This window comes from Moschus berezovskii, chromosome 12 (assembly GCF_049115385.1).
Source record: "Moschus berezovskii isolate FMDL1 chromosome 12, NW_MosBer_1.0, whole genome shotgun sequence".
Classification (NCBI taxonomy): domain Eukaryota; kingdom Metazoa; phylum Chordata; class Mammalia; order Artiodactyla; family Moschidae; genus Moschus; species Moschus berezovskii.
The window spans coordinates 16,179,456-16,206,880 of NC_142471.1; the positions used below are offsets into that span (position 1 = coordinate 16,179,456).

The window sequence follows — 27,425 nt, forward strand, 5'->3', positions numbered from 1 at the left end:
ATTTGCCTCTTAAATGGTCTGTTCTATATTTGCCTCTAGAATCCTATATTGTTACTATGGCTGAGTGAATAGCTATTGTTTCACAGTGACCTATAATCCCATCTGACTGAGTGCTCTAAACCGTTCTGATATTTGTTGACAAAACTTCCTAAATCAATCTGATGAAGCACTTTTGGCTTCTAGCTGACTTTGGGATGCTTCAGAGGGCCCCTGAAACATTCCAAAGGGAGATATTACACTAATTGGGTTCAACTTCCATGTTAAATTACATGGGAAGTATTGTCAAGTGAATAGTAAGTCCCAGGTATATTGTATGGTAAATGTTACCAATACAGATATCCTAGAAACAATTTATAATATATAAATTCTGATATATTCAGGTAAAATGTTGCCATAGTTCTGATTACTATCTTAAAGTGTTGTCACAGCACTAACCAAGTTTCTTGTGAAAATGCTTCCTCTTCCAGAAGATTTATAAAAAGAACTTTTGGATAAATACAAGTTTCTGAACTGGGTAAGAAATTAAAAGATTCTAGTGAGAAACCTGATGACTGTACAAAGGTTAACAAAAGGACCGAATGAACTGGCAAATATGCTTATAACTTTTATGGTTTCTGAAAAATTACTGGTTTGAGTCTGTGTTTTCCAGATCTTAGGAAACCTTCCCCTCAAACTAATTATGACTTAACAGTAATTTGGTAAAATGGTATTTAATAGACAAATTGAAGCATTTAACATTTTTCTCTATCCGACCCTTTCAGAGACTGGAAACTCTTAGGCTTCCAGTAACTTTATCAGATAAACTAAGAAGGTTATCTCACTAACAGGTACAGAAATCTCAATTTTGGAGACCTTAAGAAAGGGAGGAATTCACTCACATCTGTTAGGCAAAATCTGTGATAAGCCTTTGAGATGACTTTCCTAGCCCTGAAAGGTTTTAAAGTTAAGTTTGAGACTCCATAAATGTTTCAGCAAAGCAAAGCAAAAAAAAAAAAAAGAAAAGTCTATGGTTATATAAATAATCGGGTCAAGTTTATTGAGAACAGATCTATTTTGTAAACAAGTCTTAATTTGGTTATATTTGATAAAAATGAGAGTAATTTTAGGGAAAAAATGATGTTTCAATGAGTGTTAAATCCCAGTTTGTTAATGGAAGTCTGTATCTACTAAGACTCATTTCCTGAATGGATCTTTGCTGTTATGTGATATTAATATAGGATTTGGTTGAGTTCTTGAAGAACACCCTAGGTTTGTTTCTGAAGCTTATCTTTGGATGAAGATCAGATGCCTCATGACCTGCAACCAGGACTAGAAAAAGACATAATTTAAGGGACTGTCTCCAACCTGGATGGAAGGACTTTTTCCAGAAGAAACTACACTACACCAGGATGAGAAGACGACGACATCAGAGGTAGACAGCTTGCCCAAGATGCTGGACCTGATTCGTATGATCATTTCTAATGTTTTCTTGACTTCTTAGCCCTCTGCATATAAATCAAATGCTTTTCTACCATAGGCCTGATCCTATGCTAGTTTTAGAAATTAATCCAATTGTCGGGTTTGTAGACATGTAAAAGCTCATTCTGCTTATACAAAAACTCTGTTAGACTTGTGCCATCCTAATGTTCTTAAACCATGGCAACAGTCTGCTTCTAAATTGGAAAATTAAAAACAATAGCTGGAAATCAGAGTCAGGGCTATGGGAAATCCAAGATGGCTGCTTGGCTTTTCCCAGCTCCCTGACAAACCTCATTTTTTATTTGATGGGTTAAAGCCTTCCTGGCTACAGGGTTAATGCCTCCATAATGAAAAATCATGGAATATTAAGTTTGTAAATTGTTAAATTAAGTTTCTAGTTTTGTTAATTAAGGTCTAGTGTTTACTAAGACTCACTGCTGAGACAGTTCCTTGTTACGTGATACTGCTAAAAGATTTAATTAAGTTATTAAAAAGACACTCTAGGTTAGTTTCTAAGGCTTATCTCAGTAACCAATCTTCAGACAAAGGTCAGATGCTCCATAATGTACAACCAGGAGATTAACACCAGGCTATAGTCATTTAACAAATGAAGTCAGGTGACTTGGGGTATACCAGGCTTTATCTAATAAAAGTTCTTGACTTATAATTCTTATTTTACTAATAACTGCTAGCTATGGCTATATTATTTTCTATGTCACTTGTTTCACTGAGCCTGTGATATAATGCTAATATGCAGTTCCATATGAGATCAATAATTGTAATAATGTGACTCTGGGTATGAGAAAAAGAAACAAGAGGGAATATTTTCCTGGACCAGGAGGCTAGTAAGACAGTGGTCCAGAGACTTTTGCTACTTGCAAGGCGTGGTCCAATTTTAGCACAATGAGTGGCCCATCACTTCCCTAAACCTGGGAATGAGCCTTCCCAGCACCGCGGGACACAATGGCCATAAAATGGTGTCACATGGTCGGATATGTGGCTATGAAGGGACCCTGCTGACTGGAAGTTGGTACTTGCCAGCTGCCTCTACAAAGATTATGTCATGACCATTGCTTATGAAAGAAGTTCAGGGTGAAAATCAGGAATGAGGCACTCTGTGCTCTGAAAAAACTGGCATAACAGGCCTTCAGATAGTCAGATCCTTTCAGAAAAAGGTTTTATGAGTTCCAATTCTTGCATCTTCTCATACCTAGAAAAACACTGACGTCATTAATGGTGACATCTGCTTTGGCTATTAAAAAAATTTTACAATTAAAAGTCAAAATAGAGTAGCTATGGTTCAGACATCCTGGGAAATAATTATTTCCCAGATATCCTGAAAAATGATATTATGGGTGTGATTTCAGATTAGATGCTGTAACATAATGTAAAACTTAATGCTCCTATAATGCATTTTTGCTTCTGTACTTTGCTTGCTGCTCATAGAACCAAAGTTATTCCATTTTAGATAAGGTTGTTTTTAAGTAAAGATTCCTAAAATTGTTTTTGAGTAAGGCTGTATAAAGATCCCTGGATCAAACTCTACCCACGGAGGAAGATTCCTCCATTTGAACAACAGAAAAGGGGGGAGATGTTAGGAGCCCTAACATCTGAGTAGCCGGGATAGGCCTGAGACCTTGCTTAGGCCTAAGTTTCGATTTCCTGGAGACAGGGTAGAGGCTAAGTTCACAGAAACTCCTCCCTAAGAAGATCCCTCCGGCGCCAAAATTAAGAAACTCCTCCCTAGAAAAGTCCTGCTGGCACCAAAAATCAGGCCAATCAGAGGAAAAAGGGAAATCCCCCAGAAAAACTGCGCGCATGCATGAACTGGCCAATGAGCTTCTGTGCGCACATGAACTGGCCAATGAGCTTCTGCCAGCTTGATCTTTTGAACAAAAATAGGTGCTTATGTAATCTAAGACTATAAAAACCGCTGTGACCTGGGCTCGGGCTCTTGTCCGCACTCCACTGCGCTGGAGGAGGCATGAGCCCTAGCTCAAGCTAGAAATAAACCCCATTCTTGCTTTTGCATTGCTGCGAGTGTCTTATTCTACCAGTATGGGGGGACTGGACTCAGGGCATAACAGTGCCTGACTCTTTGCAGCCCCATAGACTGTAGGCCACCAGGCTCTTCTGTTCATGGAATTCTCCAGGCAAGGAAACTGGAGTAGGCTGCCATTCCTTTCTCCAGGGAATCCTCCCGACTCAAGGATTGAACCCAGGTCCTCTTGTATTGCAGGCAGATTCTTTACTATCTGAGCCACCAGGGAAGCCTGCATTTCTGGGAAAGGACAGGCTAAAATTATAGGACATCTAAGTGTCTCCTGACATCTTCCCAGACTAGTAAGAATTTAACTGACAGATCTGAGATGTTCTGAAAACCCTTTATCTACCTGCACACAAACATATCTTTATTCTTATAAATCAGTTGGATGCCATTAACTTCAGGGAGCAAAATTATATCAACACGAAGTGAAAGTCGCTCAGTCATGTCCGACTCTTTGCGACCCCATGCACTACACGGTCTATGGAATTCTCCAGGCAAGAATACTGGAATAGGTAGCCTTTCCCTTCTCCAGAGGAGCTTCCCAACCCAGGAATCGAACCCAAGTCTCCCACACTACAGGTGGATTCTTTACCAGCTGAGCCACAGGGGAAGCCCCATAACCCCATTATCACAGGACCAGTATAAAATCAAGTAAGACATTTTGGCAAATGTAACATTAGGAAGTGTACCTCATATATCCAGCAAATACTTATGAAACATCTAGTATGTGCCAGGAAGTGTACTAAGTGCTGTAGATATTAAGATGAATGTGTGTTTCCGAGTGTCAAGGTGTAGCTTTGGATGTAATACTGTAGTAGTGGGATTGTATGGAGAGGCAGGCAGTGGTACCTTGTTAGCAAGGCGGGAAGCTGGAGGAGGAACGGTGAGAGCAGCAGTCTGGGAAGCACAGTATTATTATTACTGACTCTACCTGGAACTCCTGAATATTCTCTGGAGCACTACATGCAAGCACAGTTGCCTTTATTATTGGATTGAGAAAAGTCAGTGAAAGGAGATGGAGAACTCAGAAGTTGCCACAAAGTTTTAAACCGGTTCTAACTTAGAATCTAAGTTTTAAACTGGTTCTAATTTAGGGTCCATATTGAGCCTCTGATTTGGTTGTGAACTGATGCAAAGGAAAATTAAAATGACAATAGACCATCCACTGCAAAGTTTCTTCCTTTAGAAAGGATGAAAATATACATGCGAGCTTTGCAGATAGCAAAAACTATATGGAAATAGCAGCCACCATAAGTAATCATTCTTAGCAATACATTTCTATAAAGAAACAAATTAGGATGCTAAATATAGACCAGATTGAAGCATTTGCCTTGATATCTGTACATGTCTCGGCACACTGGCCACCACTATTACCTCTTAAATGATGCTGTCATTGTTACGGAGAGACTATTAAAGCTCTGCTGTCATAGCAACTTTCGGTGTGTACAGTACAGTATTGTTAACTATAGCCACCATCCTGTACCCTAGATACTTGAGCTTATTCATCTTATAACTGATAATCTGTACTATCTAACCAACATCACCCCATTTCTCCTACCTCTCAGCCCCTGGCAACCACCATTCCATTCTCTGTTCCATTCAATTCCAAAATTCAGTGTTTTCAGATTCCACATCTAAAAGATACCACAGAGTAGCAATCTAATGTATTAAGTCATCAGTGATTCTCTTCTTCTGGGACTCTCGAGATAGGTAGATTCTTTTCACTTAACGGTGTCCTATAAGTCCTATAGGTTTTCTACATTCCTTTTTTATTTTTTCTTTTGTTCCTCTGATTGGATAGTTTCAAACTGGACAGATCAATTTCTTCAACTTGGTCCAGTCTACTGTTGAAGCTGTCTACTGAATTCTTTGGTTCAATTACCGTATTGAAAAAAAAAATGTTTTAATTGGAGGATAATTGCTTTATAGTGTTGCACTGGTTTCTGCTGTACAACATAATCAGTCATAAATACATATATATCTCCTCCCTCTAGCGCCTCTGTCCCTCTCCCATCCTACCCCTCTAGGTCATCACAGTCATTGTTATTTTTAGCTCCAAAATTTGTTTGGTTGTCTTTTTATGTTTTCTATCCCTGCATTGAACTTCTTGAATATTTGTACTTTTTTCCCCCCTGATTTTGTTAAACTGCTTACCCGTGTTTTTTGTAGATCTCTGAGCATCTTTAGAACACTTATTTTGAATCCTTTGTCCAGCAAAGTTAAAGTTTACTGAGTTCCTTTGGTGATGTCATGTTACCCTTGATCCCTTCCTGATCCTTGTAGCCTTGCATAGATGTTGTGCCTTTACAGAAGCAGTTATCTCTTGCAGATTTTATGGGGTGACTTTGGTATGGAAAGACTTTCTTCTATGGTGGGAGCATGCTGGAACATTCTCTAACCTTGCATCTAGTGGTGCAGCGTCTCAAATAGAGGATTGGGGGCTGATGTCTCATCTGTTTAGGCTTCTGGGGGGCACAGCATTGACCACAGTGACTGCAAGGGCTAGTGGAGACCTCAATGCATCTCAGGTCCAGTGGCTCAGGACCTGGCAGGCAATGGTGGTGGCTGAAGCTGGTGGTGTATACAAATTCAGTCGCAGGGGCCAGTTGCAGGTGGCTATGTAGTCACAGATGCTCATTTCAGACTTACACAAACAGGTAGAGCCAAGTACCAGCTGCAAGGGTCTGAGCCAGCTGCAGGTACACTGGCAGCTGTGGGGTCCCGTGGCTGTCAGCATTCATTACTGTGGCTGTAAGGTCTCACCATGGGTGCATTGCCATGGAGGCTGGTATTGGCCATCAAGCTGGAGGCATGCAGGTGCCCAGCTGGAGGGGTTCCTTGCAGATGAACCTGGTGGTGCAGGTCAGTGACAGGAGACAGGGCTTGGCCTGGCCCACAGGAGCTGTGGAGGCCCTGATGTGTACTATGGTTGTAGGGTCTCCCACGAGCATGTACGGCAGTGAAGGCTGGTCACGAGGGTCTGGCTGGGAGCATGCACATGCTGAGTGATGGAGGCCGGTGACTAGAAATAGAGCCAGGTTCAGGCCCACAGGCAGTTGTGAGGGCCTTGGTTATTGGCTTGCCATTCCGCATTGAAGGATCTTGCCATAGGTCCAGGTTCAGCAGTAGAAGCCTGTGATGAGGGTCTGGCTGGCCGTGTGCAAGTGCACAGCTGGAGGAGCCAGCCCCCAGCACAGGCACAGAAGCAGGAGTCACCCACAGGGCTCGAGGCTGGTGTTGTGTACTTGTGTGGCCACAGAGGTCTGGGCTGGCTGTTGGTGTGGATCCTGAGCCCCAGCAAGGCAGTGGGAGCTGAGGAGCAGGGAGGGGCTCAGACGGCTGGTGTCTGCGAATGAGAATATCCGCGGGGCAAAAACCAGTGACATCGACGGGGTGGAGGGTCTGCATCGGCTGTGCTGGCGATTGGCCACTTCAGGGGGAAAGGTGCTGGGGTCTGAGAGCAGGTCACGGGGAGCTTCAGTCATCCCCATCACGTGGCTGACGCTGGCAGCGCCTGCCCTGTTTCCTTGCTCCTCCCCATCTCTATCCATCTCAGCTTTGCCAGCCTCTGGTTGGGTGAGACCCAAGTGGGTCCTTTGCTCAGTTTCCCGAAAGGCTGGGGAGGCTGGCTGCTCACCCCGTTCTCCCTTTCTTGGTGAGAAGAACTTCTTCCTACTTGGGGAGGCTCACCCTTGGCCCTGAGTAGCACTGGCCTAGGGGATCAGATGCTGCAGGCAACCTTTTTGTGAGTTATTTTCCGGTGTTTTGTTCCACTGTGCTGCTGAAGTTTCTTCTTATTAAAAAAATAAAAGAAAGTATTTATTTATCCGGCTGTGTCAGGTCTTAGTTGCAGCACACGGGATCTTTGACCCTCACTGTGGCATGCGAAATCTAGTTCTCCAACCAGGGGTCAAACCTGGGCCCCCTGCATTTGACAGCGTGGAGTCTTAGCCACTGGACCACCAGGGAAGTCCTTGCTGCAGTCTCTCAGTTGGACTCCTAAGCTTTCCCTGAGCTCTTGATAGTGTATCATTGTCTAATTATTGATCTTTGTGGGTGGTGTGGGCTGGGGTCTCATACTCCACCATCTTGGTCACATCACCCCAACATATATCACCACCCCGACTTTCACTGTAGCTGATTATTCTTAAAGTTACAACATCCAGTGCCCCAGCAGTGGGGAAAGCCTGTGAAATCACTGGAACAACTCACCATCTGTACCGAGATGGAAACTAAGACTCAGGAGGATGAACTTTCCTAGGGTCATGATTTCACTTGCTAGTCACACTTAAGACTAGAGATCAGGCACCAGGGTAGAAAAAATTCACTCTCATCCTGCTTTTCCAGATGGTCAGGTCTTGCTCAGATCCCAACCTAAATCACTCTGACTACAATTCAAGTTTACTTCCCTGATTGAAAGGGCAGTAAGAGTCTGCTTTTGAACCAAATCCTTTATCAGATTAGCAACACACGCATGGAACACAGCAAGCCAACAAGGAGGTCCCTTGGAGTGTGCTGAGTGAACTCTCTAAATCTAGGGTGTTGGTGTGTAGCAGTTTAGTCTATGTAACACACGTACCCACCTGGCAGGTACCTGGCAGGAAGTACCTGGCAGGAAGTGGATGGGTAGATAACAATATTTATTTTCTAAAGAGCTACTGGATTGAATCATTAAAACTTGTATTTATAAAAAAATTGCTTTCCGTTTTCAGGCTTGTCCCTAGGGCTTTCTGAATTTTATGGCTCCCTCTTTATCACCCACACACTGAGTCACTATTCAGTCATTTCAGCAAGAGAGAAGGGAAGCTTTGATGAGGAGAACACAAAATAGTTGACACATTTGGGGTATGTACTATGTTTTCTTCCATACAGTCTGCCAGGGATTCAGTTTGTTCCCAAGCGACACCACCCATCCACCCCAAGCAGGACAACAATAGAAGAATGACTATTCTATTTCTCTAAGTTTTCTTCACATCCACACAGCACTCACATAACACAGGAGAAAAGCAACTCCATGTTGAAACTGAGTGACTGGTAAAAAGGAGTCTACAGTTTGTTTAAAATAAGACAGGCTTTCAGAACAAGGAGGCAAAATGGCATAGAAACTAAGTGTATATTGAATTCGCCTATGTCCCGTATTCTGTATGTCTGATGCTTTTGTCCAGACGTGTTTGTATGTTTCATTGTAGCCTCCCCCATGACACCATGTGCCCCTTTAATGTGGGACCTGAATTTCCTACATACCCTGTCCTCTTCCCGCTGTACCAAATAGAACAAGTAAGTGTTTGATAAATGATGCAAAATTACTGACAAGCAATTTTGCTGTTCTGGTGATTGATGAATCAAGAGAGGGAGAAATATGGTCATTTCTAATCCACACAATTCGTTAAAATCCGGCTGGATAGCCAAGTATAGCTATACACATTTCTCTGTTCTGCTCAGCTCCAGTATCCCTCTTCGTTCTTCACAAAAATTTCTGTATTCACAAATGACCCTCTACCTCTACAGGTAACCAAGAGGCATTAAGTGTTGATTATCTAACTTACTCTTTTTTGCAACCGCTCCTGTACTCAGCAGAACACCCCTGCCATTTAAAGCAACAGGTCTATTCTACTGCTGATGGCTTCTTAGCACATAATGTCAGGTCAATGCAATGAGACCTCTCTTCAATTTACTTCCCCAGTCAGACAGTCTTGTAGAGGTCAACCCTCATCTTCCTTCATTTCCCTTCTCCAGAAAGCTTGTTTCTTTTACGCTACATACAAAGCATAAAACTTCCAGGTTCAACAGTTACTAAGACAAAGAAGTCTGGTCTCCTGTCAAATACCCAGGCCTGGGCTATCTTCAAGTCAGAGTATACAACAGACAGATGATCAGTCGGCCTCATGAGGGCTGGGGAGGGGGCTTGTGGGCTTTTTCCATGACTTAGCCATGTCTGGCCCACAGTAGGCATTCAGTAATCATTAACTGCTTGAGTGAATCCATGCAGTGAAAGATAAAAGTACTGAATCAAGGAACTATAGGAACCAAGTCCAGGTTCCTGGACCAGTTTTAGAAATATCAGGATTCTTGGAAAGAAGAGCCACAGGATTGCAGGAGATACAACTGCAAGACAGGGATAACTCTCCAAAACCCTTAGAGAGGAGGATATTTGTAAGAGCACATTTTGCTCTTAACTGAAATGTTGAAAAAGAAAATCCCTGGTCAGAAGTTTAATGTTAACCGGAGCTCTGAATTATACAGGCACACCTCATTTTACTGTGCGTTGCTTTACCGCTCTTTGCACATACTGCATTTCTCTCTCTTTTTTTTAACAAGTTGAAGGTTGGTGGCTACCCTCATCAGGCAAGGCCATTTTCCCAACAGTATTTCCTCATTTGTGTCTCTGTGTCACATTTTTGTGCTTCTTGCAACATTTCAAACTTTCTGATTATTATATTTGCTATGACGATCTCTGGTCAGTGATTTTTATGTTACTATTGCAAAAAGATTATAACTTGCTAAAGGCTCCAATGTTAGTTAGGATTTTTTTTTAGCAATAAAGTACTTTTTAATTTAAAGTATATACATTCTTAAGGACATAATGCTTTTACACAATAGACTATAATATAAAGTATAAACATAACTTTTATACACATTCAGTTCAGTTCAGTTCAGTTCAGTCGCTCAGTCGTATCCGACTCTTTGCGACCCCATGAACCACAGCACACCAGGCCTCCCTGTCCATCACCAACTCCCGGAGTTCACTCAAACTCATGTCCATCGAGTCGGTGATACCATCCAGCCATCTCATTCTCTGTCGTCCCCGCCTCCTCCTACCCCCAATCCCTCCTAGCATCAGACTCTTTTCCAGTGAGTCAACTCGTCGCATGAGGTGGCCAAAGTATTGGAGTTTCAGCTTTAGCATCAGTCCCTCCAATGAACACCCAGGATCGATCTCCTTTAGAATGGACTGGTTGGATCTCCTTGCAGTCCAAGGGACTCTCAAGAGTCTTCTCCAACACCACAGTTCAAAAGCATCAATTCTTCGGCGATCAGCTTTCTTCACAGTCCAACTCTCACATCCATACATGACCACGGGAAAAACCATAGCCTTGACTAGACGGACCTTGGTTGGCAAAGTAATGCCTCTGCTTTTTAATTTAGGAAGCCAAAAAATTCCTGTGACTCGCCTTCTTGCAATACTGCTTCATCGCAGAGGTCTGGAACCAAAGCTGCAATATCTCTGAGGTGTGCCTCTACTAGTAATGGCTGGGATTTAATTCTGGTCTACTTTATGCCAATACAGTTTACAAACATTAGCTTGATCACTGCAACAAGCCTTCAAGGAAGCCATTAATCTTATTTTCAGATACAGAAATTGCATGCAAAAGGTTACATCACCTTGTCAACCTAAGTCAATCAGCTAAGCTCACCTTCTGGGATTTCAACTTGATTCTAAGTCTCACTTCATTCCCCTCCCCACAGAGTGCATCACACCAAACGATTAACATGTCAAAACACCTGCCTGGACTGATCTATGTTGAAAAAATTTGTTAAATTGTGGTTAAAAATCCACAATATAAAATTTACTCTCCTAACCACTTTTAAATGCACAGTTAAGTAGTGTTAACTATATTTATGATGTTGTATAACATCTCTAAAACCTTATCTTACCATACTGACACTCAACAACTCCCAATTTCCCAGTCCCTAAGCCTCCAACAAGTGCCATTCTATTTCTGTTTCTATGTGTTTACTGTTGGTACCTCCTTAAGTGGGACCATACAGTATTTGTGCTTTTGTGACTGGCTTCTATCACTTAGCATAATGTTCTCAAGACTCATCCATACTGGGGAATGTGACAGGATTTCCTTATAAGGCTGAATAACATTCCACTGTATGTACACAATGCATTTTCTTTAACCATTTTCTATCTATGGACATTGGGTTGCTTCCACCTCTCAACTATTACATGGTTTCAAGATACTGCTTTCCATTGTTTGGGGTATATACACCAAAGTAGATTGCTGGATCATACGCTAGTTCTATTTTTAGTTTTTGGAGGAACCTCCATACTGTTTTCCATAGTGGCTGAACCATTTTACATTCCTACCAGCAGTGTGCAAAGGGAGACAGATTTGTTTTTAAATAAAATGTCAGTTTTAGTATCAAACCGGCCCAACAGCTCTGTCTGCAGTATCAAGTAGTGATTAAATACTTAAAAATTTAACTCAACAAAAACTCTGGACCTAAGCCTTAGTTTCTATAATTAAATCCCAGTATTATTTAAATGTATATTAAAGCTTTATAAATGGGGATCATTATCCCATTATAAGAAGAATCAGCTTAGCAATCATTTTCTAAGAGACTACAACAAAGGAAATAACAAAGCCAGGGCTGAGCCAGCAACAAAGGTATTAGTAGAAGCAGACCTGCTTCCTGAAAATAAGCATAAGCAAGTGCATAAGTTGCACCCTTACCCTTGTTTTGGCATCGATCTTAGCTCCTCGATCAAGCAATAGTTTTACCATGTTGGCATTTCCTCTTTTTGATGCAACATGCAGAGGAGTGATGTCATTCTGTGGAAGAACAGAAACAGGAAGTGCAGTGTTATTATTTTGAGTTCAAGCAAAACATTGCTTCCCAGCCTTCTCCAACATCTCACATTTCTCTTATGTCTTTTAAAAAAATATCCAGTGTGAACAGAATGCTTCCCAACATCTTTGTCTGATGGTAATTTTACTCAGAATGAGACCCCCGCAAAGGGATGAATTTTAAGGGACACTGCCTGTGGGGGCAGGGCCCAAGTTTATTTCATTTGTTTGATAGGATGGTGATTGTTTTTGTTCTAACATCCTGTGCCTTTAAGTCAATGTGTTTTACTATAAATGTGAATGATGCATGCTGGCTACTGAATGGTTGACTAAATGGTGCATTAGTCAGCTGAGACGCGGTGAAAGGGGTGTCATGTTACTCAGAACCAGCTCTAGGTCATCTGAGTGCAAGCTGTCAAAGAGAGGAGTAACTCAAACTGGGAAATTTGTCAGTGTCCTACATGGTCACAGGGCTTCCCATGCACAATGGGTTTTAAAGTGTTCACAGGCACTTATTAGCAATTTCACAGAAAACAACTATGTTGATTAAAACAAACAAACAAAAAAACCACTACTGTTGAGGACAGATGTATTGTCAGGGCAATCTGACATTCCAATCACGATCCCCTGGGCACCACAGTTTTCCTTCACGTATCTGACAGGTTCTGTGCCTGTTTCCAGACTGTCAAGGAAATATGTGTACACAGTGAAAACATTCTCTATTTTGACTCCTTCTTCTTGATTGGCAACAATATGGGTTTAATGTAGAAATTCACAGAAGTCAATTATATGATAAATGAACTAGGCTGATAAGTATTTACATTCCTGTCATGTGATAGCAAATACAAAATAATAGCTACCAGGTATTGATTCATTTCCTATGCGTTATGCAGTGTTAAACTTTTTACTATCTCATTGAGTTTTCATAATCCTCACAATATCACATATAATCTGAATCATAATGTCCATTCTACAGATTAGAAAACAGCTAGCAAAACCAAAAAAACAGCTAGCAAAAATTAAAAGATGACTTATACTAATGGGCTTCCCTGGAGGCTCAGATGGTAAAAAAATCTGCCTGCAATGCAGGAGACTCAGGTTCAATTCATGTTTTTGAAAAAAATATTTCATAGTGAAAATTTTCAAAAAGACCAAAGTTTGAGAGAAAGCCACAGTGAGCTTAATGTACTCAACACTCTGGCTCAGTAATCATCAAACGTTTCCCAATATTATTCCTTCTATATCCTCTGCTATATTTTTCTGACTGAAGGAGTTGGAGAGTAGAAAGAAAATCCTGGGCATCATATTATTTCACCCACAAATACCATACCATAATTTAATCAACTCGAATAGATAAGGACATTATGAACAAGTAATCACAATATCATTATACCTAAGTACAGATAATTCCTTCAAAACACCAAGATCTCTTCAATGTTTAAATTATCTCAGTAGAGTTGTTCAAATAGAAGATACACATCTTGGGACTTCCCTGGCAGTCCAGTGGTTAGAACTCTGTGCTTCCACTGCAGGGGGTGCAGGTTGGAACCCTATTTGGGGAACTAAGATCCTGCAAGCTGTGGGGCCAAAATTTTTTTCAAAAAGTAAAAAGAAAATCCAAAAGAACCTTTGGGTATTAGAAGAAGAGGGCTTGCGAGATGTGTGGACACAGATCAATACAGAAAAATCAACTGTTTAAACAAAAAGAAGATCCACAAGTTGCATTAGGTTGAAATATACCTTAAGTTTCTTTGAATCTCCACAGGTGCCCTACTCCACTTTTGATTTTCCATGCCCAGGTATTTTCTGGAAAAACTGGGTGGTTTATTGTGTAGAGTTTTCTACATTTTAGATTTGGCTAGCTGACTGCATCCTTATGGAGTGTTATCACTTTTTCTTTTTTTTAAAATTTTCTATGAACTTTCCTAAATACTTTATATCATTATACATACTCCATCTGAACAACTCTTTATCTCATTATTCTTAGGTGCTAATGCATCAATCAATTCCATAATAATTAGTTCATTAAATCAAAGAAGGAGAAAGAGATCTGAATAAACCAAATGTGGCTTAGTAATGTTGGTGGGGAGTGGACAGGCCTAATATTGCTCTAGACTAAGTGGTAGACACACTTTTTCTGCAAAGGGCCAGATATCAAATGTTTCTGGTTTTGCAGGTCATACCACTTCTATTGCAATTTGTCAGCATTGCCTTTGGAATGATAAAGCAGTCCCATGCAATAGGCATAGAAATGGGAGTGACTGTGTTTCAATAAAACTTTATTTATAAAACAGCTGGGAAGCTGAATTTGGACTGTAGGCAGTAGTTGGTTTACCTGTGCTCTAGACTCATCAGCTTGTGGTTGAAGGTTTCAATGGTGTGTAACAGGTGACAAGTGTTAGTCACTCAGTTGTGTCTGACTCTATGTGACCCCATGGAGTGTAGCCTGCTGGCTCCTCTGTCCATGGAATTCTCCAGGCAAGAACCCTGGAGTGGGTAGCCATTCCCTTCTCCAGGGGCTCTTTCTGATCCAGGGATTGAGTTCAGGCAAAGGAAGTAAAACTATATAGGCTGTGTCTTGTGTATACTTTGGCACTCCTTGGTGCAGATGATTTGGGGTATGAATGAAGTTGGCAGAAAGAAACTTCCTGACAACTTTTTGATGGTCTTCTTGTCTCTGTTGTCTGAGTACAAGTATATAAATGAATCAAGCAGCGCTGTGGAGGAATTCTAGGCCTGAGGCAGGAAATGGAACATCAGGTTAGGTCTTTCGGAAACAGGAGAGCTTACTGAGCTCAAAGTGGGATATGACACGAAGACCTCATCACTCCCCAGCACGAGTCAGGGCTGACATGCTATTTCCCTTTAAAAATGTGTCCCTGCCTGGTGGAGAAGGACTTAATTAACCCTTATCACAAGTAGGCTAATTTTAGTGAGAGGAAGAGCTCTATTTCTAATTTTGCTCTCTTCCATATTCATGGACTCTCTTATGGCGACGCGTAGATGTCAAAAGGGTGCCTTGAAATTCAAACTCCCACTTTTTTCTACACCTCTCTGACCCCTCCTAGAGGAATACTTTATATTTCTATAGCACTTAGAAAGTGTTTTAAATTACTTATGTAATTTCATTTTACCTTCACAACCATCTATTGAAGTAAGATACATATCATTAATCCCACTTGATAAATAAGCTGAGGAATAGATCTGGTGAGTAATCTGCATATTAAGAGACAGCTAATGAGAGGCAGGATCAAAATTCAGCTTTCTAGACCCTCAGAGGTGGGGTGTGTGAGTATGCGTATTTTCAGTCAGAGATTATAATAGCTTTGCTTAAAGACTATGTTTCTCAACTCTGTCCAGTGGAGCTTCTAAACGAAATGCATACTTTTGTTCTCCTGAGTCAGGCAGTGATCTCTTCTGTCAATTAGGAAGAAGTCAAAGTGACAGTGGGACCTTTGGACAATCAACAGGACATTTCTATTTAGGTTCCTCAGTTAACCAATAAAGATCATTTATGTCCTACTAGGCACCAGGCCCAGTGTTGGGTTTCTAATATACAAGTGAACCACAAAATTATGGAATCCCAACAAATCAAGAGTCCAGCGATATGAGAGATAAAAAGGCTTGTTTAGGAGACTTCACTAGTGGCTCAGGAAATGTGAACAATGTGCCTGCTTTCTGGGATGCAGGCTGCCTGTATGTATGAGGAACCTTCAAATCTACCACTCAGCCAGGAGACAGAGGAGCCCCACACTGAGCAGCTGGAGTCTGTCCCCTGTGGACAGACACTCCAAGATGAAGATAATAGCAGGAGGGAGGAGAAGCTGAGCCCTGTCCGGATAAAAGATAAGAGACCACATATTCCTCATTCTTGAGATCAAGGAAACCTTCCCAACTACACTTGCACAGAAAGGCTCCTTGGGGGCCAAAAGGGAAGGGCTACCACCCCATAGTAGGCAATGTCAACATTTCCACAGTCCTCTTTACTAGAATCCACCTTGGCTAAGAGAGGCATGCACACATAGGGGAAGAACCTGACTTAAACCAAATACGGACTCAGAGTCAGGCAAAGCAAGAAGACTGGCTAGAGGAAACCCAGAAGAAATGCCCCAGAAAAGTGATCCAAACTACCAAAAAAAGGTGCAACACTTTCTGAATTCACCAGTGTGAGTCTATTCACATGTACTCTTTTTCCTCCTAATAAATAAAAACTTATTTAGGTGCTTCCCTGGTGGCTCAGATGGTGAAGAATATGATTGCAATGCAGGCGACCAGAGTTCGACCCCTGGGTTAGGAAGATCCCTTGGAAAAGGAAATGGCATCCCACTCTAATATTATTGCCTGGGAAATCCCATGGACAGAGGGGCCTGGTGGACTACAGTCCATGGGGTCACAAAGAGTCAGACACGACTAAGCAACTAAACCACCACCACTTATTGTTTCACCACTTTCTCGTTTCACCACTTTCTCTTTGTACAAGACAACGGGCCAGTGCCTTGTCGCTGGCTATTGGCCATCATGATCTAGGGCCTAGGATTCAGCATTCTCACTGCTGTGGCCTGACTTCAATCTCTGACCAGGAAACGGAAATCCTACTTCATGCTGCTGAATACTGAGGCCACCTTAGATCACAACCACAGATACAAGGCCAAGGTTAGTTGCCATGGTAGAAAAGGCATGGATCCTGAGACAGCCCCAGGTCTGAGACCTAGACACATGACTAAGAGTGAAGCAGGCCGAGAATGAAAGACCCCTCATCCCCACATGAACCTCGCCGAGTGTGAGAAGCAGCGGTGGTCACCGCCTGAGGGGGCACAGGAGCTTGGGCAGAGTTGAACTCTGTGCTACAAGTGTGTAGGGAGAGCTGAGAGCAGAGCACACCAACCAAGGAAATCTCTGACTTGCTCGTCCCACTTCAGGATAAGGTGATGCAGTCCCCTCTAGTGGGAGGTGAAGCCTGTGGTGCAGACAGAATGTAAACTAGATCAACTCTGGACTCAACTGGTTTATCTGTCCACATCTACAGCCTGATGGAAGAAGCAGCATGCTTATTTCCAGGTAGGGATATATCCCTCAGTGTCTGCAGAGTATCTACATTCTATCCAGCAAAACAGATGCACTACATGCATCAGAAGTTAAGGAGTTTCTGTCAAACGGAAACACTCAAGAAGAAAACCACACTATCAAAAATGAAGCATTACCAACCTAAAGGCCCACTGACAGATGAGTGGATAAAGACGTGGTACATATATACAATGGAATACCAATAAAGTGTGGCTCAGAGGTTAAAGCGTCTGCCTCCAATGCGGGAGACCCGGGTTCGATCCCTGGGTCGGGAAGATCCCCTGGAGAAGGAAATGGTAACCCACTCCAGTATTCTTGCCTGGAGAATCCCATGGACGGAGAAGCCTGGTAGGCTACAGTCCACGGAGTCGCAAAGAGTCGGACATGACTAAGCGATTGAACGGAATGGAACGGATACGGAATTTAGAAAGGCAGTAACAAGACAGCAAAAGAGACACAGTTGTAAAGAACAGACTTTTGGACTATGTGGGAGAAGACGAGGGTGGGATGATACGAGAGAATAGCATTGAAACATGTATATTATCATATGTAAAATAGATCACCAGTACAAGTTCAATGCATGAAGCAGGGCACTCAAAGCTGGTGCTCTGGGACTACCCAGAGGGATGGGGTGGGGAGGGAGATGGGAGGGGGGTTCAGGATGGTGGGACACTTGTGGCTGATTCATGTAGATGTGTGGTGAAAACCACCACAATATTGTGAAGTAATTAACCTCCAATTAAAATAAATAAATAATTTAAAAAAGAAGACGTGGTACATATATACAATGGAATACTACTCAGCCATAAAAAATAAAACAATGCCATTTCTAGCAACATGGATGGTTATCATACTAAGTGAAGATTATCATACTAAGTGAAGTAAGTCAGGCAGAGAAAGACAAATACCATATGATTATCATTTACATGTAAAATCTAAAAAATGATACAAACTTGTTTAAAACTGAAAACAGGCTCACAGACTTCAAAAAAAACTTGAGGTTATTAAAAGGGAAAGGTGGAGGATGGGATAAATTAGGAGTTTGGGATTAACATGTACACATTACTATATATAAAACAGAATAAAGAAGGACCTACTGCATAGCACAGGGAACTCTGCTAGATATTCTGTAATAACCAATATGGGAAAAGAATCTAAGAAAGAATGGATATATGTAAATCTGAATCACTTTGCTGTACACCTGAAACTAACACAATATTATAAATCAACTACATTCCAATATAAAATAAAAATTAAATTAGAAAAATAAAATTTAAAAGAAATGAAGCATTCCTTTGACAGACTTATCAGTAAATTGCACAGCTACGGACAGAAATCAGTGAACTGAAAGAAAGATGCACTGGTATGAATGATCCAAACTGAAACACAAAGGAAAAAAGAATGGAAAGAAAGAACAGCGCCCACAGGAGCTGTGGGATGACATTATAAACAGCTGACTGGAGCCACCTAAGGAGAAGAGAGGCAATAGAGCAGAAGAAATATCTGAGGAGATCATGGTCAAGAATTATCTCAAAGCAATGAAATACATTAAACCACACCTTCATGGATTTATATTCTCACAGAACTGCCAAGGGGACAAATGAGGTAATTCACATGGAAAGGAAAAGGGAAACTCACTGGAATTTCATATCTTTTCTCTCATTTAACTCCCACAAAAACCTTAAGAAGAGGTACTAATACTTTTTTATGTTACAGATGAGGAGACTAAAACCCAAACAAATAAAAATAGCTTGTCAAAAGGTCACAAAGCTGCAGTCATTTGACTCTTAAGTTCATGATTCCTTTGCTATACTAGACCATGCCGCCCCTGAACTTCTAAGCAGTGCAAACACAACTAATTCTTACTATCAGAGCTTTTCTGGAGTACCTCACAGTGTACTAAGAGATGGAGTGTATTGTGATCAGGTTATTCAGGAGCTGAAAGCTAACATTCTATAGCCAGACTGCTTAGATTCATATCCCAGACCTGCTTCATACCAGCTGCGTAAGATTAGGAAAGTGTATTTAATTTTTCTGTATCTGCAAAATTAGGTAATGGTAATATTGATATCTGTACCATAGAATCATCATGAACATTAAGTTAGTTAATAAGCACACAGTCTTAAGAACGGTGCTTGGCATTTATTAAACACAAGTGTCACCTATTACATTATCATAGAGACATTTAAAAATATATGAGATGACCTCATCTCACAAAGACATTATGAAATAGTTTGAGTAGAAAAGACATGCAGACCTGAACCTCCTGGTGAACTCTAGGAAGGTGCTAAAATCAGCAGTTCTTAGGATGTATGCAATAGGTGTTACAGAAGTGTGGGCTAAATCTGTGAAACTTTAGAAGGCCTGTGGCTGAGCTCAGCAGCAAAAGAGAGGCAGGGGTGTCATAGTTGATAGACACATATAGTATTTAACTTGATATGTGACAGGACCTAATGGAAACACGTGAGTGCCATATTGAAAAGCAGGGACCCGCACAAAACAGCTACCTCTGCTGGGAAACGGTGGAATTGCTGGCTTATCTCATCTCAATTCTCACTGCAAAACGAAGCTGAACAGGAGCCAAGTTCCTTTACAAAATAGTCACCAAAGCAAGACTGTTTCTGCAATTTCTCAAAGTGAATTCCGCTCCTTTTGCTATGTTACTATGTTATTTGCTATGCTGTAACAAACAGCAGACTTTTCATTTCATTTAAATATATTAAGGGCAGTTGATTACTGATCTCCTCCAACCTCTCCCCTTTCTCTCTTTTTCTTAAAGAAATGTCAGGGGTGGTTATCACTGAGTGACAGAATAAGTGGATGGTATCACTCAAAGTTTTCTACATAGTAAGAGATGATGATTCTTTTAGTTTAGTCTCTTGATATGCTTGAAACTGAAAACAAATTCTAAATTAATTAAATGTTAAGTTGAGAGGGAATCTGATATCTTCTTCTAATTCTTCCCATTTATATTAAATTTCACCTCTAAGTTATTACTAGGTTTTAAAATTTCAAAGAACAAACAAGATTTCAGAAGATGAAGACTTCAATGTGCTAATGCCTTGTATTTAAAACACACATTTTAAGATGTGTATGTTTTCTCACTCTATTCCCTTGTACTTCATCCTTATTCCCTAGTGACAACAGCAACAGGAAAGTGATGAGTAAGTGAATCACAAAGAGAGCACCAGAAAGACACTGAAGCAAGGCTTGCCGGCATCCTTTTTTGTCCCATAGACGCCTATCTTTGGAAAAGTCTTAGCTTCTGAGAGAAGCAGTTGACAGAGGTCAGCACGTGCCACCCCCAAATAGGCCTCTTTGACTTAAGAACTGTATTGAGCTCCCTGTTCTGCTCTTCTCTAAAAACAGGGCACACATTTCCCTTTGTAAAGGTGTCTCTTCTCCCTTTCCAGGAAGAGAAGAATGCCTCTTAATCAACAGAGACGATCTGAGTTTAATCTGCCTAACAGAGCTTACTAAACTACTCTTCCTTTTCAACAGCACTCCATGTAGCCAATAGCCTGCACATATTTACCTTCCCACAATTTACCACCCCTAGAACTCAAGCCCCCTTTCCTTTATCTCGTCACTTTCCCACAACTTTATTAACTTTGTTAAAACGGCATAAAAATCTCCAGAGTTTAATTGCCCACTTTGAGTCTTCACTTCTTTTCTATGAAGGCTTCTATTAGCATACATAACCTTTGTCTGGTTGATCTGTCTTTTGTCTATTTAATGTGCAGAACACCAGAAACTAAACTTAGGAGGGTAGAGGAAAATATTTTTCTCCTTCTTCTCTAAGATCACATCTACTAATCTCCAGGCACAGAACAGGTACTCAATGCATGTTTTATAAGTGATAGATTTTGATACAATGTTGGAAAAAAATACAGAATTGAGTTTGTTCCCTTTAATTTCCTTAAGATATAAAAATACTTTTTTGTAAAATTTTGTAAGGGAACAAATTTTGTCACCCCAAAATGTGTCTCTTTGGCATTCACATTTCTTTCAAGCTGCAAACAATCAAGGCCCAGGAAGAACGTTTGACCTTCCCCCTAACTGTCTAAAAGAAATTATATACAGGGACTTCGCAGGTGGTGCTGTGACTGAGACTCCAGGCTCCCAGTGCAGGCAGTCCTGGTTCTAGATCCCATATGCCTCAACTAAAGATCCTGTGTGCTGCAACCTAGACCCTGTAGCCAAAAAAATAATCAGTAAAATTTTTTTTAAAGAAGAATTTAGATAGAGGGCCTATTCCTTGATAGAGCTATCACTAGATATTTGAAAAGAATATGGGTTAGATGTGGTATGGGGATACCATACCACAAGAGAAAACTCTATACATGGTCATCACTGGTTGGTCAATACTGAAATTAGATTGATTATATTATTTGCAGCCAAAGATGGAGAAGCTCTATATAGTCAGCAAAAACAAGACCAGGAGCTGACTGTGGCTCAGACCATGAACTCCTTATTGCCAAATTCAGACTTAGATTGAAGAAAGTAGGTGAAACCACTAGATCATTCAGGTATGACCTAAATCAAATCCCTTATGATTATACAGTGGAAGTGAGAAATAAATTTAAGGGACTAGATCTGATAGATAGAGTGCCTGACGAACTATGGACGGAGGTTCCTGACATTGTACAGGTGGCAGTAATCAAGACCAACCCCAAGAAAAAGAAATGCAAAAAGGCAAAATGGTTGTCTGAGGAGGACTTACAAATAACTGTGAAAATAAGAGAAGCGAAAAGCAAAGGAGACAAGGAAGGATACACCCATTTGAATGCACGGTTCCAAAAAATAGCAAGAAGAGATAAGAAAGCCTCCCTCAGTGATCAGTGCAAGAAATAGAGGAAAACAATAGAATGGGAAAGACTAGAGATCTCTTCAAGAAAATTAGAGATACCAAGGGAACTTTTCATGCAAGGATGGGCTCGATAAAGGAAAGAAATGGAATGGACCTAACAGAAGCAGAAGATATTAAGGTGACAAGATGAGGTGGCAAGAATACACAGACGAACAATACAAAAAAGATCTTCACGACCCAGACAATCACGATGGTGTGATCACCCATCTAGAGCCAGACATCCTGGAATGCAAAGTCAAGTGGGCCTTAGGAAGCATCACAATGAACAAAGCTAGTGGAGGTGATGGAATTCCAGTTGAGCTATTTCAAATCCTGAAAGATGATGCTGTGAAAGTGCTGCACTCAATATGCCAGCAAATCTGGAAAACTCAGCAGTGGCCACAGGACTGGAAAAGGTCAGTTTTTATTCCAGTCCCTAAGAAAGGCAATGCCAAAGAATGCTCAAGCTACCACACAATTGTACTCATCTCAGACGCTAGCAAAGTAATGCTCAAAATTCTCCAAGCCAGGCTTCAACAGTATGTGAAGTGTGAACTTCCAGATATTCAAACTGGATTTAGAAAAGGCAGAGGAACTGGAGACCAAATTGCCAATATCTGCTAGATCATCGAAAAAGCAAGAGCGTTCCAGAAAAAATACACTTTTGCTTTATTGACTATGCCGAAGCCATGACTGTGTGGATTACCATAAACTGTGGAAAATTCTTAAACAGATGGGAATATCAGACCACCTAACCTACCTCCTGAGAAATCTGTATGCAGGTCAGGAAGCAACAGTTAGAACTGGACATGGAACAACAGACTGGTTCCAAATAGGAAAAGGAGTACGTCAAGGCTGCATACTGTCACCCTGCTTATTTAACTTACATGCAGAGTACATCATGAGAAACACTGGGCTGGAAGAAGCACAAGCTGGTTCCAAATAGGAAAAGGAGTACGTCAAGGCTGCATACTGTCACCCTGCTTATTTAACTTACATGCAGAGTACATCATGAGAAACACTGGGCTGAAAGAAGCACAAGCTGGAATCAAGATTGCCAGGAGAAATATCAATAACCTCAGATAAACAGATGACACCCCCCTTATGGCAGACAGTGAAGAAGAACTAAAGAGCATCTTGATGAAAATGAAAGAGGAGAGAGAAAAAGTTGGCTTAAAGCTTAAAACTAAGAAAACTAAGATCATGGCATCTGGTCCCATCACTTCATGGCAAATAGATGGGGAAACAGTGAGAGACTTTATTTTGGAGGGCTCCAAAATCACTGCAGATGGTGATTGCAGCCATGAAATCAAAAGACGCTTGCTCCTTGGAAGAAAAGTTATGACCAACCTAGATAGTATATTAAAAAGCAGAGACATTACTTTGCCAACAAAGGTCCATCTAGTCAAGGCTATGGTTTTTCCAGTAGTCAAGCAAATATGGATGTGAGAGTTGGACTATAAAGAAAGCTGAGCGCCAAAGAACTGATGCTTTTGAATTGTGGTGTTGGAGAAGACCCCTGAGATTCCCTTGGAATCCAAGGAGATCCAACCAGTCCATCCTAAAGGAAATCAGTCCTGAATATTTATTGGAAGGACTGAAGCTGAAGCTCCAATACTTTGGCCACCTGATGTGAAGAACTGACTCATTTGTAAAGACCCTGATGCTGGGAAAGATTGAAGACAGGAGGAGAAGGAGACGACAGAGGATGAGATGGCTGGATGGCATCACCGACTCGATGGACATGAGTTTAAGTAAACTCTGGAGTTGGTGATGGAAAGGGAGGCCTGGCGTGCTGCAGTTCATGGGGTTGCAAAGAGTCAGACACGACTGAGCAACTGAACTGAAATAACTGTGGTATGGGGAAACTCAGTTCAGTTCAGTTGCTCAGTCGTGTCCGACTCTCCGCGACCCCATGAATCACAGCACGCCAGGCCTCCCTGTCCATCACCAACTCCCAGAGTTCACTCAAACTCATGGGGAAACTCAGCAGGGCCTAAAGATCACAGTCCACTCTGTATCCTATTTTCTCTGCCTAGTCCAGCAAACACTTGTTTATGAAACATTTGAATTTTCATCTCCATGTGAATTGTCTTTCTCCCTGCTGAAGTCCCTAACCCGTACTCCCAGCTTCCTCTTTTGTCTTAAGATGATATTTAAAGTGAGAATTTCAACCATTTTGGCAAGTATCTCAGTTTTCCTGGTCTCTTCCATGTACACGTATTATTAAACTTTTGTTTGATTTCCTCCTGTTAATCTGTCCCACGTCAGTTTAATTTTTAGTCCATCCAGAAGAACCTAGAAGGATAGAGGAAAATTTCTTCCTCTCTGACAACTGCAAGTCTTCTCGGATACTTTATTTTTATAATAGGTGTACTGAGATATAAGTCACACACCATAAAGGTGACCATTTTAAAGCGTGCGATTCAGCGGTTTTTTAGTATATTCACAAAGTTGTGCAGCCACAGTATCAACTTAGAACATTTCATCTTTCTGTTAGAAAAAGAAAAAACAGGCCCCAAACAGACATGACTTATGTTAACACATAAGAGTGTTAAGACCCACCAAGACTTAAGACCTAACCAATTGTAGTTCAGAGTCTCCCAGGAACGTGACCTTTAACCAGTCAATCTGGAACTACCTGGTCAGCACTAGGGAGGTAATCTGCCTAACGGACACCAGCCTTCTCCCAAAGGAAGGTGAGCTTGCCTGGAACAGTCCACTCTCTGCTAGAAACATCCTTTCCCCACCCTGTTCTGCCTATCAATGTCTTTTCTTCTATACAGCTCCTGGGAGCACCTTTCTATGTGTTAGATGGGATGCTGACTGATTCATGAATCGTTGTTGAGGAAAGGCAATTAAATCTTCAAATTTACTCAGCTGAATTGTGTTTTTTAACAATCACCAAAAGAAACCCCATACATTAAACAGTCACTTTTTCTGTCCCCTCAACCCGCTGGTGACCACTAATCTACTTTCTGTCTCTATGGACTTTCCGACTCCAAACACTTTATACCAATGGAATCATACAATATGTGGCCTTTTGTGTCTGGCTTCTTCTATTTAGCATGTTTTCAAACTTCATCCATGCTGTAATATGTATCAATGCCTCCTTTTTTGTTTGTATAAGAATGCCTGACTTTTTCACGCCTTAAGAAATCCATAAAACAACCTGGAGGCTAGATAGGGGAGACAGAGAATGAGAATTGGGCTTACAACGTCCTACTGTATACAACTGGGAATTATATTCAATATCCTATGCTGCTGCTGCTGCTGCTGCTAAGTCACTTCAGTTGTGTCCGACTCTGTGTGACCCCATAGATGGAAGCCCACTAGGCTCCCCCGTCCCTGGGATTCTCCAGGCAAGAACACTGGAGTGGGTTGCCATTTCCTTCTCCAATGTGTGAAAGTGAAGTCGCTCAGTCGTGTCTGACCCTTAGCGACCCCACAGACTGCAGCCTACCAGGCTCCTCCATCCATGGGATTTTCTAGGCAATAGTACTGGAGTGGCTTGCCATTGCCTTCTCCGCAATATCCTATGATAAACCATAAAGGAAAAGAAAATGAAAAAATATGTCACTTTGCTGCAGAAAAGAAATTAACAACATTGTTAATCAACTATACTTCAATTTTTTAAAATATTTAAAAAAATCCATAAACACATGCAAACAAATGATTCTTTCAGTGATAAGGATTTGAGAATTCAAGGCTATATCCAGGAATGTTTCAAACAATGGAATATAAGGTAAGAAAAGATCCTGGCCTTTGCAGTCTAATATAGAAGTAGGTGTTTTCTAACAGCAACAAAACTCAGCTTTAGATGGCCTATTTTTAATACAAGTATAAATACACTCAGAAACGCCCCTTATACTATAATCATCATTAAGATGACCACCACTGTTAGTCAAAGTCCAGTTTTCTCTTACTTCATCAAGCTCTAATTAAATGAAATAGCCTTTTTGCATCAAGTCTGTTTCTTTTCTCTAGATTTCCTCACTGCTCGCTCAGTCTACATCAACTCTTATATCTCTGTGCTTTATGGATAAGAAGATTAAGTCCACACAGATCTTGCTGAGACTGATGCTGAGATATTGATGTCACTGACATTTCCTTAGCCCCACTCCCCAGAGAGACCAACCAAACTCCATCAGAGTAGATGCCAGACAGTGCTGGGCCCCCCAGAAAGTGGCAGCAAATGCTTGGATACTGGATGTTTGTTATGAAATAGGTTCTGAATGTTTGGATCTTTTCTGCTCTGAAGACCTCAAGTGTTTTATTTTTTTCTAAGGATAATGTGAGACAGTGTATCATTAATACTGTCAGAGGCTTTCACTTGGATTAATAGATGATGGCTCATCATCAAGTTAGATAAGATACTGCCAGGTTTCCCTCTAGTTCTGCAAATGATTTAGTAGTGGGGGAATACAGAGCATCTTTAGAGTAAATATTTCACACCTCCTTCTTCTTACCTATACCGTCTGTCATATACACAATCCTGCCTGTTTCCTGAGGGGCAGGAAAACTGGGATGGAAACTGGGATGGAAACTGGTCTTGGACTCTCCTCTCAATCACAAACTCATCTTCTATGTTTGTATCACTGGATGTTAGGGCTGACTGGGTTTTGGAACTGTCTTTACATCTCTAGTATATGCTTTACATGAAAAAAAATTAATTTTAGTAAAATACATATAAACTTTCTATGTTTAACCACCTTTAAATGTACAACTAAGTAGTGTTAAATTACTAAGTGTGGAAAATTCTTAATTCCAGAAAGACATCTGCTTCATTAACTATACTAAAGCCTTTGACTGTGTGGATCACAATAAACTGTGGAAAATTCTGAAAGAGATGGGAATACCAGACCACCTGACCTGCCTCCTGAGAAATCTGTATGCAGGTCAAGAAACAACAGTTAGAAAATTGGACATGGAACCACAGACTGGTTCCAAATTGGAAAAGGAGTCAAGGCTGTACACTGTCACCCTGCTTATTTAACTTCTATGCAGAGTACATCATGTGAAATGCTGAGCTGGATGAAGCACAAGCTGGATTCCAGATTGCTGGGAGAAATATCAATCACCTCAGATATGCAGATGACACCACCCTTACGGCAAAAAGCGAACAGGAACTATACAGTCTCTTGACGAAAGTGAAAGAGGAGAGTGAAAAAGATGGCTTAAAACTCAACATTCAAAAAATGAAGATCATGGCTTCCGGTCCCATCATTTCATGTCAAACAGATGGGGAAACAAAGGAAACAGTGACAGCCTTTATTTTCGTGGGCTCCAAAAATCACTGCAGATGGTGACTGCAGCCATAAAATTAAAAAACATTTGCTCCTTGGAAGAAAAGCCATGACAAATCTAGACAGCATGTTAAAAAGCAGAGACATTACTTTGCTGACACAGTTGAGCTACTGAACTGAAGTAG

The 27,425-nt window shown here is 41.1% G+C and overlaps 1 protein-coding gene across 12 annotated transcripts in view; it reads right to left on the bottom strand.

The window, feature by feature from the left end:
• ANK3 (ankyrin 3) overlaps positions 1-27,425 on the bottom strand; it is a 765,692-nt gene that overhangs the window by 202,187 nt on the left and 536,080 nt on the right. For all 12 annotated transcript variants that reach the window (XM_088841902.1, XM_088841899.1, XM_088841900.1 and 9 more), the window contains one exon: positions 11,968-12,066. In XM_088841902.1, coding sequence (XP_088698028.1) covers positions 11,968-12,066 — 99 coding nt within the window. The remainder of the gene's footprint in view (positions 1-11,967; positions 12,067-27,425) is intronic.